This window comes from Carlito syrichta, unplaced genomic scaffold (genome assembly GCF_000164805.1).
Source record: "Carlito syrichta isolate Samal-C Ts95f unplaced genomic scaffold, Tarsius_syrichta-2.0.1 Scaffold314864, whole genome shotgun sequence".
NCBI classification, from domain to species: domain Eukaryota; kingdom Metazoa; phylum Chordata; class Mammalia; order Primates; family Tarsiidae; genus Carlito; species Carlito syrichta.
This window is the reverse complement of record NW_007258960.1, coordinates 79,119-94,493: the sequence shown is the minus strand read 5'-3', so window position 1 is coordinate 94,493 and position 15,375 is coordinate 79,119. Positions and strand designations below refer to the sequence as shown.

The 15,375-nt window shown below is 41.6% G+C and overlaps 1 protein-coding gene across 4 annotated transcripts in view; it reads right to left on the bottom strand.

Moving 5' to 3' along the window:
• Positions 1-1,013: 1,013 nt before the first annotated feature.
• Positions 1,014-15,375, bottom strand: part of DZIP1 (DAZ interacting zinc finger protein 1) — an 85,304-nt gene continuing 70,942 nt past the window's right edge. For 3 of the 4 annotated variants that reach the window (XM_021705972.1, XM_021705974.1, XM_021705975.1), the window contains 7 exons: positions 11,481-11,643; positions 10,901-11,030; positions 9,859-9,912; positions 7,191-7,384; positions 5,145-5,278; positions 3,062-3,236; positions 1,014-1,383 (listed from right to left, as the gene is read on the bottom strand). In XM_021705972.1, the coding sequence (XP_021561647.1) occupies positions 1,304-1,383; positions 3,062-3,236; positions 5,145-5,278; positions 7,191-7,384; positions 9,859-9,912; positions 10,901-11,030; positions 11,481-11,643 (930 nt within the window). In that variant the 3' untranslated portion in view covers positions 1,014-1,303. Of the gene's footprint in view, positions 1,384-3,061; positions 3,237-5,144; positions 5,279-7,190; positions 7,385-9,858; positions 9,913-10,900; positions 11,076-11,480; positions 11,644-15,375 lie in introns of all 4 variants that reach the window. The other variant, XM_021705971.1, reaches the window with a different exon arrangement.

Genomic DNA, 15,375 nt, shown 5'->3' with positions numbered 1-15,375 from the left:
TCCCTTTGGGAAGCTGAAAGGATTTTTTGAGAAGGAATGAACTACAAAAAGAGCACCTGGAGGGGGTGGAAACAGATAACGATTAGTCCTACATATTAGGTCAGGATGTTATCAGCACAGCTACCAAAGCAAGCTTCTCTTTCAGTAAGTCCCCTAATAGGTACAAATTTACCTCAGAAGTCATTTCTAATAACTTAGCCACAGTCACAATGATGTCAGGGAGGGCTTTACTGAAAAGATTGACAAATGAAAAGAGATCCAAAACTCAACAAATCTTTTAGTTAAAAGGTTATTTTTTCTTGGAAACAGAATACAGATAGTACCACAAAGTTATAAAAATGCACAAAACAGTTTATATGAACTTTCTAAGCTTTGACAATGTCATTGCTTAAGAATATAACTAAATTAGTTTTGAGGTATTTTATAAGATGGGTTAGGTATTTTAAAAAGTTAAAAAAAAAAAAAAAAAGACCCTACATACACATATGAATTCAGTAATGACTCTTCTACTCATAACTGGATAAAATAATAAGTGTTTAAAATAGCTACATTTTACTCATAAAATATCCAAGATAAAGATTATGCTGCAGAAAATAACTGTTTAATAGCAACATGCTTACCAGGGCTCAAAGCTATGAATATGCTAAAGGTATCTGTGGAAAATGTATTTCATTTCACATGGACCTAGCTATATTGTTATAATTCTAAACTTACTTCTCCCATCCAAGTACTAACCAGGCCCGATTCTGATTAGCTTCTGAGCTCATACAAGATCGGGCACGTGCAGGGTGGTATGACTAGAGACTAAATTTACTTCTATACAAAAAATAACCGGTCTAACTTTAGGATTCTACTAGTTCAATTTTAAGAATACTAGTAGAATTTTATAATATAAACACTTCCAATGTGACAATACACAAGCATAAGAAAAATAAAATAAATAAATTTTTAAAAAAATATTCAAACCAAAACTTGCTTTAAGTAAAAATTTAAAAAATCACTTACACATTAATTGAAAAAAATACACTTAACACTAGAGTACCATTCTGAAAAAAAAAAACATTTTATGACTTCAATGACAGGTGATCTTAAAGCAGCAGACGTCTTAAACACCTTTCTACGTCTGAAAATACTGTTGACAGTTTGTCTTCCAGTACTGAATTGGGTGTCATTAAAGAGAGCCTTGTTCTTTGAATCCGCTTCCTTGTTATTGGGGGAAACATTGTAAGGCTGGAGCACTGGAATCCTGTAGCAGGGGACTGAAATAATGTTGGCTTCTGGAAGAATCTTCTGACACGTGGAATTACACATCTGAAGAGTCACTCCAATCAGTCACAGTTACTAGGCTGCTTTTTAATGTGCTTGATTCATTTTCTTGAAGTCCTGTGGGGGGAGAGGAAGAAGGAGGGAGAGAAGGTCCCAGTGGGTCAATAACCACATTGTCAAGCCTGTAAAACTCTGTAATTTCCTATCATCATCAATCACTATGTCTGAATCTGTTCACAAATCCCCACCTCTTGGCCCCCATGAGCCACGTAGGCGACTACTGTAAAACTCAACTATCAGTTGGCTAGGGTATGCTCATGGGACCCTTGGACGTGAGCTTCGCCCTGCACTCTACAGGTTTCTAGGAAGTCTGAGCAGCAGAAGCCATGTCCTGCTTCTTGCTCCTTCCCCAGCCTTCAGCACGAGACCTGGATTTTGAAAGCGCTCAGTACATGTGTGCTGCTTGTTATAGAGCCTAAGTGAACAGACGGTAAAGAGGGATGAAACTGACAAGCCAAGTAGAGAAAGAATAAGTGCTAACAAACAGATTTTCTAGGGTAGATGGGCTTAAAAATGAAGTTACTTAAAAAGTGCCAGCCAGGCACAGTGGCTCATGCCTGTAATCCCAGCACTTTGGGAGGCCGAGGGAGGAGGATTGCCTGAGTCCAGGAATTGGAGACCAGCCTGGGCAACATAGTGAGAGCATGTCTTTCCAAAAAAATTTTCAAAATGAGGCCAGGCATAGGGGTGAGTCCTGGCTACTCGGGAGGCTGTGGCGGAAGGCTGGCCTGAGCCCAGGAGGTCAAGGTTGCAGTGAGTGGTAATCATGCCACTGCACTCTGGTCTGAGTGACAGTGAAACTCCGACTCAAAACAAACAAACAAACAAAAGAAACAGACAGATACGGGAAGACTGCCAGAAAAATGGTCTTATACAGGCAGGTATATGATCCGAAATTTTAATTCCTATAGGGCATCTGCATGAAGAAAATACTTGTGTGGCTATTTTCAAAAATAATGTAAGAGACCAACCCGGGCAACTTGGTGAGACCTTGTCTCTACAATAAATAAAAAAATTAGCTGGGCGTGATAGCACACACCTGCTGTTCTGGCTACTTGGAAGGCTGAGGTGGAAGGATCTCCAGAGCCCAGCAGGTCGACGCTAGGGTGGCCATGAGCGTACCACTGCACTCCAGTCTGGGTGACAGAGTGAGACTCCAACCCAAATAATAATAATAATAATAATAATAATAATAATAATAATAATAATATAAAAGCTGAGTGTGGTGATGCACACGTCTATAGTTCTATCTACTCAAGAGGCTAAACTGGGAGGATCACTTGCACCCAGGAGTTTGAGACCAGCCTGGGCAACACAGCAAGATCCCATGTCTCTTAAAAAGAAAGAAAGAAAGAAAGAAAGAAAGAAAGAAGGAAGGAAGGAAGGAAGGAAGGAAGGAAGGAAGGAAGGAAGGAAGGAAGGAAGGAAGGAAGGAAAGAAAGAAAGAAAGAAGGAAAGAAGGAAGGAAAGAAAGAAAGAAAGAAAGAAAATAAAAAATCATTAAAGACTAACGGACTGACGATTAGGCCTAAAATGAAGTAAACAAATAATGAGTTAATATGCACAAGTTAGTAAATTATACATATATAGTCCTTTTAAAAATAACACAAAGAGAGCACCAAGATAGCATGTTTTTGTCTGATGACAGATGAACATAGGCTAATTAGATATTTATAAAAGAAGCAAAACTGATCAGAAAATGGACTCAGCTTCCGCTAGACATGAGGCAGCAAACCTTCTCTCTTGGGCCATTTAGGATTAAACACAACCCAGGCATTTGGCACTTGGTTAGGATTTGGTTCATTCTTCATGGGTGGTGCTTCTTTCTGTTCTTTCTCGGTTTTTCTCCCCAAAGGTTTTTCTTCCTCTAAGGATGATATGTCCCAGTCTTCATCATCCACATCTATGCACTAAAAGAAATGCACAGGGAATAATTAATGTTTCTTAAAGAAACAGTGTCCCTCCGTCATTCTGTTGGTTAGACCAAGCAGCTGACACCGAACGATAAGAATCGGGAACTACAGAGGATCCCAAATCTGGTCACTGGTCATCTCTGTAGGGCAATGAAGTGGACCAGCCAGTTGGTGTTTTGGAATCGGAATCATCTTTTTCTTTTCTTGCCATGGAAATATATGTTTCCTACTCTATCAATCATGAATTCAGAAAATTCCCAAAATACTATGTTTTAAGGGAATGAAACACTAAATAAAAAAGAGAGTGCTTTAGAATTGGATTGAGACCTGTCCTGGGCTCCCACCTCTGAGATAATATGACATCTAACTATGGGATATGTCACACAAGGGCCCAGCAGAAATAGCCCCTAACTGAAAGAAGCAGACAATTCTACCATTTTTTTTTTTTTTGAGTCGGAGTCTCACTCTCGCCCAGGCTGGAATGCAATGGCACAATCACGGCCACTGCAGTCTTGATCTGCTGGGCTCAGGCAATCCTTCCACCTCAGCTTTCCAAGTAACTGGAACAACAGGCAGGTGCCACCATGCCCGGGTAATTTTTTGATTTATTGTAGAGACGAGGTCTTGCCCTGTTGCCCAGGCTGGTCTCGAACCCATGGGCTCAGGGAATCCTCTCGCTTTCATCTCCCAAAGTGCCAGGATTACAGGTGTGAGCCACCGCACCCGGCTTCCTTTCGAAAGGAAGACATATTAGCTCCCTCTTGAATGGCATATGACCTTTTGTCATTTTTCATTAGCACTAAATAAAAAAAGTTGACAAAATGTTCTGGACTCCATAGATAAGAAGGGTTAAGCATTAAATGTTGCCAGGGGTGCCTGAACGAAGCATATTTGTATACCTAACCCTTAACTGTACCCACAATATCATAATAAAAAATATTGATAAAAAAAGAATTAAACGTTGCCATGTGCGGTGGCTAACACCTGTAATCCCAACACTTTGGGAGGCTAAGGCAGGAGAATTGATTGAGGTCAGGAGTTTAAGACCAGCGAGGGCAACAAGTAGGACCTCGTCTCCAAAAGAATTTTTAAAAATTAGCCGGATGCAGTCCACGCCTGTAGTCCCAGCTACTTAGGAGGCTGAGGTGGGAGGATCCCTAAGACCAGGAGTTGGAGGTTTTAGTGAGCTATGATCACACCACGCACTCCAGCCTGGGCAACAGACTGAGATCCTGTCTATAAAAATTTTTTTTTAAATTAAAATTAAAGAATTAAATCTAATTTAAGTGAAAAACGAAAAAAAGAGTAATGTCAACACAGATAAGCTGCACCCCGCAATAGGAAATGCAATGGCAAATCGCCACCCACAGAAACATTTATGGCATCCTGGGTGACAGAACCACCTGGAAAATGTTTAGGCTTCTTCCCGAAGCAGGCAGAGGAACTCAGGCTCTGCCCTCAACTCTTGCCATCCATGTATCTCTCTGAAGCATCTCTCCACTGACTCCAGCTCCTAAATGTGGCTAAGTCCTCAAATGTCCCTAAGGTCAAGCCAGGATAGCAGAGAAGTCCCTGGACTTGGATCAGGAGGTCCCAGATTCCAGCCAGTCACAAGTTTCATTGTACAAACCACGTGATATCTGCAAGCGTCAAATAACACGTGTAACAGAATTTTTAAAATCTGTAAAGCGTGATACTGTGTACTATTATCAGCTGTCACTTGAATATCTTTGAGTATCTGTGGTATGGAAAGAAAGACAATACTGAAAACAAGACAAGGTGAAAATTTCAACCTCTGCCGTACTAATGATCTTTGTTTTATATTTTACGACAAAAAATGCAATCATGAAGGTATATTTGTCAAAAGATAAGTTTATGGATGTTTAGCAGTAAAAGTGATTTCACCTTTAGTTCTTCTTGTAATGTTTCCTTTTTGATAAACATCTCAGCAACATTAATCCCACCAACTGGTTTAGTCACATTTCTGTGATGTGAAACCATCTTTTCAACTTTCTCAGTTCGCGTTTTAATGGAGGTTCCTATAAAATCAATAGAAATTAGTCAAGGAAAGTTTTTTAAAAATTCTATCTATCTTCAGTTCCAAAACAACCTTACAGGAAATGTTGAAAGAGTCTAAGTTTTGCACATAATGATGTATTTATTAAAATAAAACCAATTGGTGTGTTTTGGTGTTAAGAAAAAAGGTAAACACTTATAATTCCTTTAAAAAAATGATCCTCTAGGCTAGGAGCTATAAAATTTTCATTTTGAATCAAAGAATAATCTCATTCAAGTATGTGGTCAGAAATTTTAATTTCAGTTAGGTAACCTGCACGAATGGAATATTCCTATGAGTATTTTCAAAAACAATATGAAAGGGTACCTGAACGAAGCATATTTGTATACCTAACCCTTAATTGTACCCCACAATATCATAATAAAAAATATTAAGAAAAAAACTATGAATTTAAAAAAATGAATTATATTCTGCATACTTACATAAATATGCAGTATATATAAACTATATACAATATAAATTAATTACATCTGATATGTTCAAAATATATTACTTTATTACTTATTTTTCTTGAGTTGGAGTCTTACTCCGTCGCCTAGGCTGGAGGGCAGTGACACACTCAGGGCCACCCCAGCATCGACCAGCTGGGCCCCAGTGATCCTTCTGCCTCAACCTTCCAAGTAGCCGGAACTACAGGCATGCACTACCATGCCCGGCTAATTTTTGATATCTTGTAGAGATGAGGTTTCGCCAAGTTGCCTGGGATGGTTTCGAACCCGTGGGCTCAGGCAATCCTCTCACCTCAGCCTCCCAAAGTGCTGGGATTACAGGCTGAGCCACCGAGCATGGCCTATAATTTTTTAAATTGCATTAATTAAGCAGAATTTCTTTTTAAAAAATGACCCATCAGTGCCACATCTCTTCAGTAAATTGTCCACAAAGATCTTGTCATCCATTAGAATAATCCCAGTTCCAAAAGGCAGCGTATTAGAACAGTCATTCCCCATAGCCACCAGTATTACAGGCTAAATTGTGCACCCCTAAATTCATTTGTTGGAGTCCTAGCCCCAGTACCTCAGAATGGGACTTTATTTGGAGACAGAATCTTTACAGAGGTAATCAACATTGAGTGGGGTGATTAGGGTGGGCCCTAATCAATATAACCAGTGTCATATAAATGAGAAATTTGAACAGAGATGCACCTATGGAGGGAAGAGGCTATAAAGATGAACAGGGAAGGCTGGGAGCGGTGGCTCATGCCTATAATCCCAGCACTTTGGGAGACTGAAGGGCGAGGACTGCCTGGAGCCCAAGGGTTCGAGACCAGCCTGGGCAACTTGGCAAGACCTCATCTCTACAATAAATCAAAAAATTAGTTGGGCATGGTGGTACGTGCCTATAGTTCCAGCTACTTGGAAGGCTAAGGCAGAAGAATTGCCTGAGCTCAGCAGGCCGAGGCTGCAGGGGCCTTGAGTGTACCACTGCACTCCAGCCTGGGTGACAGGGTGAGACTCCAACTAAAACAAAACAAAACAAATAAAGATGAACAGGGAGAAGACAAGCCAGGAACAGAAGCACAGAAAGGACCCTTCCCTCATAGCCCTCACAAGGAACCAACCCTGTCAACACCTTGATCTTGGACTTCCAGCCTACAGGTCTGTGACACAGAAAATTTCTGTTGTTTAAGCCACCCAGTCTGTGGTACTTTGTTACGGTTACGATAGCCCTAGGAAATGAACACACCAGACATCCTCAAGGCCTTCCTCTCCTTCAACTGCTAAGCCTGGACCATTTTCCGGAGGCACCTTTGGGGCCAGTCCCATTCTCTCCTCACAAACTCTCCCAGCTCAGACACCCAGTGCTTGGTGCCTCCGGGTGAGGACCACTGTCTCCCAAAAAAGTTTCTGAAAGGTTTTGCAATGATAGAAGCTCACCTGTGGGCATGGGAGAAGCACTGAAGTCTTCGATTTCGCTTCCATCGGTCCAATCCGTGTCACTTTTGACTGTGTTCTTTCCAAAGCTACTCTTGTCACTTTTAGACGGCTGCACAGGATGTAGGTCTGGGGATGTGTATACCTGGAATAAGTCGCCCTCCTCCTGCTCTTCCTCTGAACTAAAGGGAGGGGTCCTACACAAAACAAAACCGAGACGGGGGCACCGTTTTCTTAAGTTTCAGGAGTTACAAATGATAGGCCTCTTTTAAGTGGTGAGAACTTTCTCAGGTAATTCCCAATGAGCACAACACACAAATGCCTGTGTGGCCACAGCCATGATGGAAGCAGGGCCCAGGGCGGAGGAGCCCTTCCCAAATCCAGACCTGCCAACCAAGGGGCCTGTTTATCAAAATGGACTGAAGTTAGGGCCTTTCTCCTCTAAACCCAATTGTGTATGTTCTTAATTGTTTGGATTTTCACACCTATAAGAAAAACATTCCTTATTTATTTATTGTTTTTGAGTGGGCCTCTCACTCCATCGCCCAGGCTGGAGTGCAGTGACTCATGGCCACCCAGAGTCCAACTGCTGGGCTCCAGCGATCCTTCTGCCTCAACCTTCCAAGTAGCCAGAACTACAGGCGTGTGCCACCATGCCTGGCTAATCTTTTGTTCATTGTAGGTCTTGCCAAGTTACCCGGGCTGGTCTCAAACCCCGGGGCTCAGGCAATCTACTTGCCTCAGCCTCCCAAAATGCTGGGATTATGGGCTGAGCCACCGAGCCCAGCCCAGAAAAACATTTCTTAGTGGAAGAAAAACATTATCCTCAAAAAAACTACTCCATCTGAGTCAGGTGCAGTGGCTCACACCTATAATCCTAGCACTTTGGGAGACCAAGGTGGGAGGATTGCTTGAGCTCAGAAGTTCGAGACCAGCCTAGGCAACATAACAAGCCTTTGTCTCTACAAAAAATTTTTTTAAATTTTCAAATAAACTACTCTCTCTTTTAAGAGTCATTCCTTATAATGTGCCTTTATACTGCACCTTACAAAGTGCTTTCACATACACAATCTCGTTTGTATTATCACATGAATTATCAACCCCAGTTTAAAATGAAATAGAAGTTCAGGACAGTGTGCATTCATTTAAAGAATATTTATCAGTCGGGCGTGGTGGCTCAAGCCTGTAATCCTAGCACTTTGGGAGGTCGAGGTGCGAGATTGCCTGAGCCCATGGGTTCGAGACCAGTCTGGGCAACTTGGCAAGACCTCATCTCTACAATAAAAATAAAAAAATTACCTGGGCGTGGTAGAGTGTGCCTGTGGTTCCAGCTACTTGGAAGGCGGAGACAGAAGGATCGCCTGAGCCCAGCAGGTAGACACTGGGGTGACCGGAAGCATGACACTGCACTCCAGCCTGGGCAACAAAGTGAGACTCTGACTCAAAAAAAAAAAAAAGAATGCTATCGAACCCCTAAATTCCAGACAATGTGTCAGTCTTGTAAATGTTGATTCAGTCATACTACATTTTGTGAAATAAAGCTCTTCCTGTGAGATTAGGTATATGAAAAGTGCTTCTGGAAGGTGAATCATTATTTATTATCTCTACGGTATCTCGATGAAGAATTACATATGGCATCAATATCTCCAGAATAAGGCAAGGATGATGAAATTCAATTATGGTAAGAGTAGTCTTACTCATAATAATAATGTATGCCTATGATTTATTGTGTACCCAATAAGTGTCAAGCATTGAGTCAAGCCCCTTTCATATATTCTCATTTAATTTGTAGACCTGTCCTCTGAAAAAAGCGGCATTATCCCTTAGTACAGATGAGAAAATTGAGGCTTAAAACATCCCATATTATGAACAAGAAAACAGGCTTAAAACAGCAACCAGCTGAAGCATTGGCACACACAGGTGATAGGCACCTGAGATGGGATGCTTAGTATCTTAAGAGTGCCTAAGAGTCAGGTCTCGGGTTATTATCGACTTCTACAAGGAGCTAGAACACTAAAACGGCAACAGATCCAGCCACCAAAATCCAACATCAACCATTTAATTTAAACGTGCTAATTGAGAAAGTACTCAACCTTGGTGGGGAAACATACTAGAATGACTGATGTGTGTTCCTCTTCTTTTTTTTTTGAGTTGGAGTCTCACTCTGTCACCCTGGTTGGAGGGCAGTGGCATGCTTCTGGCCACCGCAGCCTCAGCCTGGTGGGCTCAGACAATCCTTTTGCCTCAGCCTTCCAAGTAGCTGGTACTAACTACAGGCACGCACCACCACGCCCGACTAATTTTTTAATTTATTATAGAGACGAGGTTTTGCCAAGTTGCCCAGGCTGATCTCGAACCCGCGGGCTTAGGCAATCCTCTCATCCCGGCCTCCCAAAGTGCTGGGATTATAGGCATGAGCCACCACGCCTGGCCTTTGTCCTTCTTAATAGATGGAGACCACAATGTGTTATGTGCTACTGACCTATGTAATAGCTGGCTTTAAAAAAAGACATGTCACAAACAACACACCACAAAGGAATCACAAATTAATTATGATACTTAATAAGTATGGCTTTGGTGAGTTACAATGAGCACGCTAGTCTACAATGAAAGGAACATTCAGTGAAAAGAATGTTTTAAATGACCCTCTCTACCACCCCTCAAGACTCACGTGATAGTTGAAGACTTTCTGGGAAAATGATCCTCCATGACACTTTTCTTACTTCTAAAAGAAAAAGAAAAAGAAAATCAAAAATATTTCTAAACTGTATAAGTGATTTAAGATAAATTCCTATGGAATTTAAGATAAATTCCTATGGAATTGCTGATTCTTTTTTTTATCATATTAAAGAAGGAGAGGAGCAACACAATTTTCCCAGTGTCAACAACAGACTCGTAGGAATTACAGGTGTGATTCTGTGCTAGGCCAAACAGTTATGGACTCATTGTTTCTATTCCCCCAAATTCATATGGTGAAGATCTGACCCCCAATGTGATGCTGTCTCAGGGCGGGGCCTTTGAAGGGTGATTAGACTTAGATGAGGTCATGAGGGCGGGACCTCCAAGATGGGATTAATGCCCCCATAAGAAGAGGAAGAGAGCTGGGCACGGTGGCTCACATCTACAATTCCAACACTTTGGAAGGGTGGAATTACAGAAGATGTGTCTTGCTGATTCCATAGTCTTGAGGATTGCTTGAGCCCAGGAGTTCAAAACCAGCCTGGGTAACATAGGGAAACCTTATCTCTACAAAAAAAAAAAAAAATTAAAACATTAGCTGGGCGTGGGGGCATGTGCAGGTAGTCCTAGCTATTCAGGATGCTGAGGTGGAAGGATCGCCTGAATCTAGGAGATTGAGGCTGCTATGAGCCATGATCATTATGATCATGCCAGGACGTTCAAGCCTGGGCAACAGAGTGAGACTCCAACTCAAAAAAAAAAGAAAAGAAAAGAAAAGAAAGGAAGAGAGACTAGAGCTCTCTCACTCTCCAACACATGAGGACACAGTGAGACAGTGACCTTCTATGAGGCAGAAAGAGAGTCTTCACCAGAACCTGATCATACTGGCACCTTGGTCTTGGACTTCTAGCACCCAGAACTATGAGAAAGTACATTTCTGTTGTTTAAGTCACCCAGTCTATGGTATTTTGTTACAGCAGCCCAAGTTAAGACAAACATTATTTTTTTTTAAAGTGAGAGCTGGAAATACTCACTTTGGAACAGATGTTCTATCAGTAAAAACAGGTTTTTGTCTCATCAATTGTCTGCTTTTGGGAGGAAATTGTATCACTTGGGGTACTTCTCCAGTTGAAAGGGTATCCATTTGAGAAACACTCTGCTTATCTGGAATAATAATGTCACTTGTGAGTCCTCCATTGCCTTTATGATCTGTAAGTGAAAAGCAAAAGTAAACAGTATAATATCCTCTGTACTGCCATGGAAATGAACAATCCCATCTCTGGAGTTTGGAGTCCAAACTCCAGGGTGTTTTTGAATGTAAAAGCAAAATCCCACTGGGTACAGTGGCTCACGTCTGTAATTCCAGCACTTAAGGAGGCCAAGGCAGGAGGATCACTTGGGGCCAGGAGTTTGAGACTACCCTAGGCAATATACCAACACCCTGTTCTCTACAAAAAAACAATAATAATAATCCAAGACCCAGCATTTAATAGTATAACAGTAAGAGAGTTGCCAATGAAGTGCCAAAGTTTATTAACCATTTCAAATTATGAAGAGGTTGTTAAATTAAGCTCCCCTCTGCAGCAATGACATGGCAATGGGTAACAGGCTTACCTGAAGAGAGTAATGCTTTTTCCTCAATTTTGCAGCTGACCTGGTGTTCAAGGAATTCTCGAATTTGCTGTATGTTAGGTATTTGTCTTTCTTGCTCTTGTCTTGCTGATTCCATAGTTTTCAGCACTTTAAGCAAATGATCACTTGGAATACTGCGTGTATCCTGATGGAATAAGATGTTTAGTTGACCAATTAACCTGAGAAGTTTTCATTTCATGGACATATATCAGCATTAACTGTGTCGACCTTTCAACCCATCCTCACTGGGCTCCAGCTGCATGTAAGGTGGAGAGGTACCTCCAACATATAACACAGTGTCCTGGTCCCAAAAGGAGTTCACAGCGCAGATGGGCACACACAAGACTTGTATGTGGCTATTTATGACTGTTGACCAAGGCTGGGTAGGATAAGGACCAAATGAGTCCACAAAGGCTAGGGTGAAGGGTGAGGGGTGGGAGAAATGGGAGGGGGTGCTGAGCTGTGCTCCGAGGGATGGGTGGAGTCAAACAGGTAGAAGCAAGGAGAAATTTACAGGTGAGTGGGCATTCGGTAGAGACGCCTGTGGGAGAGAAAGGCGTTGAGGCAGAAACAGGAAAGGCATGTCCCACAGGCTAATACTACAAGGGCCTGGGTGACGAAACCAGAAGAGGAGGCTAAATGCCAACCCCAAAAGCTAAAAGATTATGCCACAGAAAAGAGAAAGTCATCAGAGGTGGCTTTAATTATGAAAAGTAGCAGAATGAAAGATTTGTGAAAATTCATATTGATTCGGTGAGAATCTAGATAGAAGAAATCTAGTTAAGAGGCTGCTTATTTTTATTTTTTATTTGAGCTGGAGTCTCACTCTGTCATCTAGGTTGGAGGACAGTGGCACACTCCCGGTCACTGCAGCCTTGACCTGTTGGGCTCAGGCGATCCTTCCACCTCAACCTTCCAAGTAGCTGGAACTACAGGCACATGTCACCATGCCTGGCTAATTTTTTATTTATTGTAGAGACGAAGTCCGTCAATTTGCCAAGGCTGGTCTCAAACCCTTGGGCTCAGGGAATCCTCTCACTTCGGCCTCCCAAAGTGCCAGGATTATAGGTATGAGCCACCGTGCCTGACCTATTTTTATTCTTAAAAATGTGGGGTATAATTCAGGGTTAGGAACATATGTGATCATCGTACAGGTAAAGTGTGGGTACCCTTAAGGAGGCTGTTTATTTAATAACAGTGTTACACACTCACCCATCTTCCATCTTCATTGCAACCCACCCCCCCCCAGTTGCCCAGGACAGAAATCTCCATCATCAGATTAACTGCCATCTCCAAGAAGTTTTCTCTGACCTCATTTATTTAATTGACGTCCCTCTATTTTTCCTCCATTTCACTGAGTACAATCTGTCATCGGTGATCCACCATCTGTCTATGTGATCAGTTGCTGCCTATCTGTCTCCCTGTATCATGTAGTTGGAGGGTAACACCCAACATTGTACAAATGTCAATCCTTTCCACTTAATACACTAAATTTAAAGCAATTTCGATCAGAATCCCAACGGGGTTATTCTGGAAGTGGAGAAGTTGTTCCTGAAATTCACTGGAAGATAAAATATGCCAAGAAATTTTTGAAATAAGAAAACAAATAAAGAAGGTGGCTAGATACAGTAGCTCACGTCTGTAATCCCTGTACTTTGGGAGACTGAGGTGGGGAAATTACTTGAACCCAGGAGTTTGAGACCAGTCCGGGCAACACTGTGAGACTTTATCTCTACAAAAAAATTTAAAAATTAGTCAGGCATGGTGGTGCAATGCCTGTAGTCCCAGCTACTCGGGAGACTGAGGTGGAAGGATCACCTGGGCCCAGGAGGTTGAGGTTGAAGTGAGCCGTGACTGTGTCACTGCACTTCAGCCTGGGTGACAGAGTGAGACTCTGAGTCAAAAAAAAAAAAAATATATATATATATATATATTAAAACACAGGAAAAAACGACTACAACTAAATTAGTATGTTATGAGTGAAGGTATACAAAAAACAAGGTAAAATGAGTGAAAGTTCAAAAACAAACCCAAATATACATAGGGATTTCTATATGATAAAGGTGTCATTTCAAATAAATGGGGGAATGGATGGATTATTCAACAAATGATATTGGGACAGCTCATCCAGCTGGAAATAGCTCTCCAAACCACCATGGGCACCACCATGCGTAGCTAATTTTCTGATTTATTGTAGAGATGAGGTCTCACCAAGTTTCCCAGGCTGGTCTCGAACCCCTGGGCTCAGGCAATCTTCTTGCCTCGGCCTCCCAAAGTGCTGGGATGATAGGCATGAGCCACCGCATCCGCCTGAGGTATGTATTTCATATAATAGGTACTGCCAAATAGTTTTCCAAAGTGTTTGTACTAGTTCACACTGTTCCTAACAGCATACTAGACTTCAGTTCTTCCATATCATTCATCAATGCTTAGTATTGTCAGTCTTTTTAATTTCCATACAGACTCGGTGGGTTCTGACCACCCTTAGGGCAGAGGAAATCAAAGACATTCATGAGTATCTGTGGATTCTATGCAAATTATTTCTTAAAACTGTAGTTTTTCATGTTGGTTGTTTGCAAGTGGGTTTTGGGGTTCTGATTTTAATTGGGTCGTTTTCTTAGCAAGACTTCATCTCTACAATAAATCAAGAAAAGTTAGTCAGGCGTGGTGGCACATGCCTGTAGTTCCAGCTACTTGGAAGGCTGAGGTGGGAGGATAGGCTGAGCCCAGCAGGTCGAGGCTGCCATGGCCGTGAGTGCACCACTGCTCTCCAGCCTGGGCGACAGAGACTACGACTCAAAAAAAAAAAAAAAGAAACATATACTTCCCCCCTTTGACCCAGCAATTTTCTTTCTAGATATACGTCCAAGAAAAAGGAATGCCTATGTCCACCAAAAGACAGGTATAAGAATGAACAGCCAAGAAGAGCCCCAAACTAGAAACACAAATGTCCATCAGCAGGGAAAGAGATAGATTACAGGATATTCATACAACAGAATATTATATGCAATAAATAAAGAACAAACCACTGCTACATGAAACAACAGTCATGAATCATGGATAAAATCAAAAGCACGTATGCAGACATGAACATGTATACAAACACATGTATGTATGCAGATATCTGTGTGCATGTGTGCATATGGATATATATATGTGCATATGGGTGCATACATATGTGTATACACATGCATGTGTGAACATGAATGTATGCATGAGTTTTCAGATGTCTGTGTGGATGTGAATATATTTCTGTGCATACCTGTTTGTACATTTGTACGTATATATGCGGATTTGCATGCACATGATGTGTGTGTAATCAGTAACCAGCACCCAGATGACAAACTGGCACATTTCTAACACCCTGGAAAACCCTCTTTTACCTTTTCCTAGTACCTTTTCCCTTCATTTCTCAACCAGAGGTAAAGGATATTCTGACATAATTTTGCTTGTTCTAGAACCTCATAAAAATGGAGTCAGACACTGTGTAGTATTTTGTATCTTCTTTTGCTTATGATTTTATGTATGGGGGGACCCAAACAAACCCAGAATATATTTATTAAAAATTATATATTTATTCTTGCATGTTTAAACTTCTGTCACTTTCAAAATGCTCTCCCTTTGATGCAATACACCTACTGAGACGCTTTTCCACTGCTCAAAACAGTTTTTGAACTCGTCGTTTTGATGCCTTTCAGTGTTCCTGCCGTTTTTTATTTCACCTCTTCTACATTGGCAAAATGTTTCCCTTTTGAGGACTTTGTTCATCCAAGAAAACCAAAAAGAAGTCACTTGGGGGTGTGATCAGGTGAATAGTCGCTTGGGGTGTGATCGGGTGAAATGGCATGGGGGTCATGTCATTTTTGGTCAAAAATTG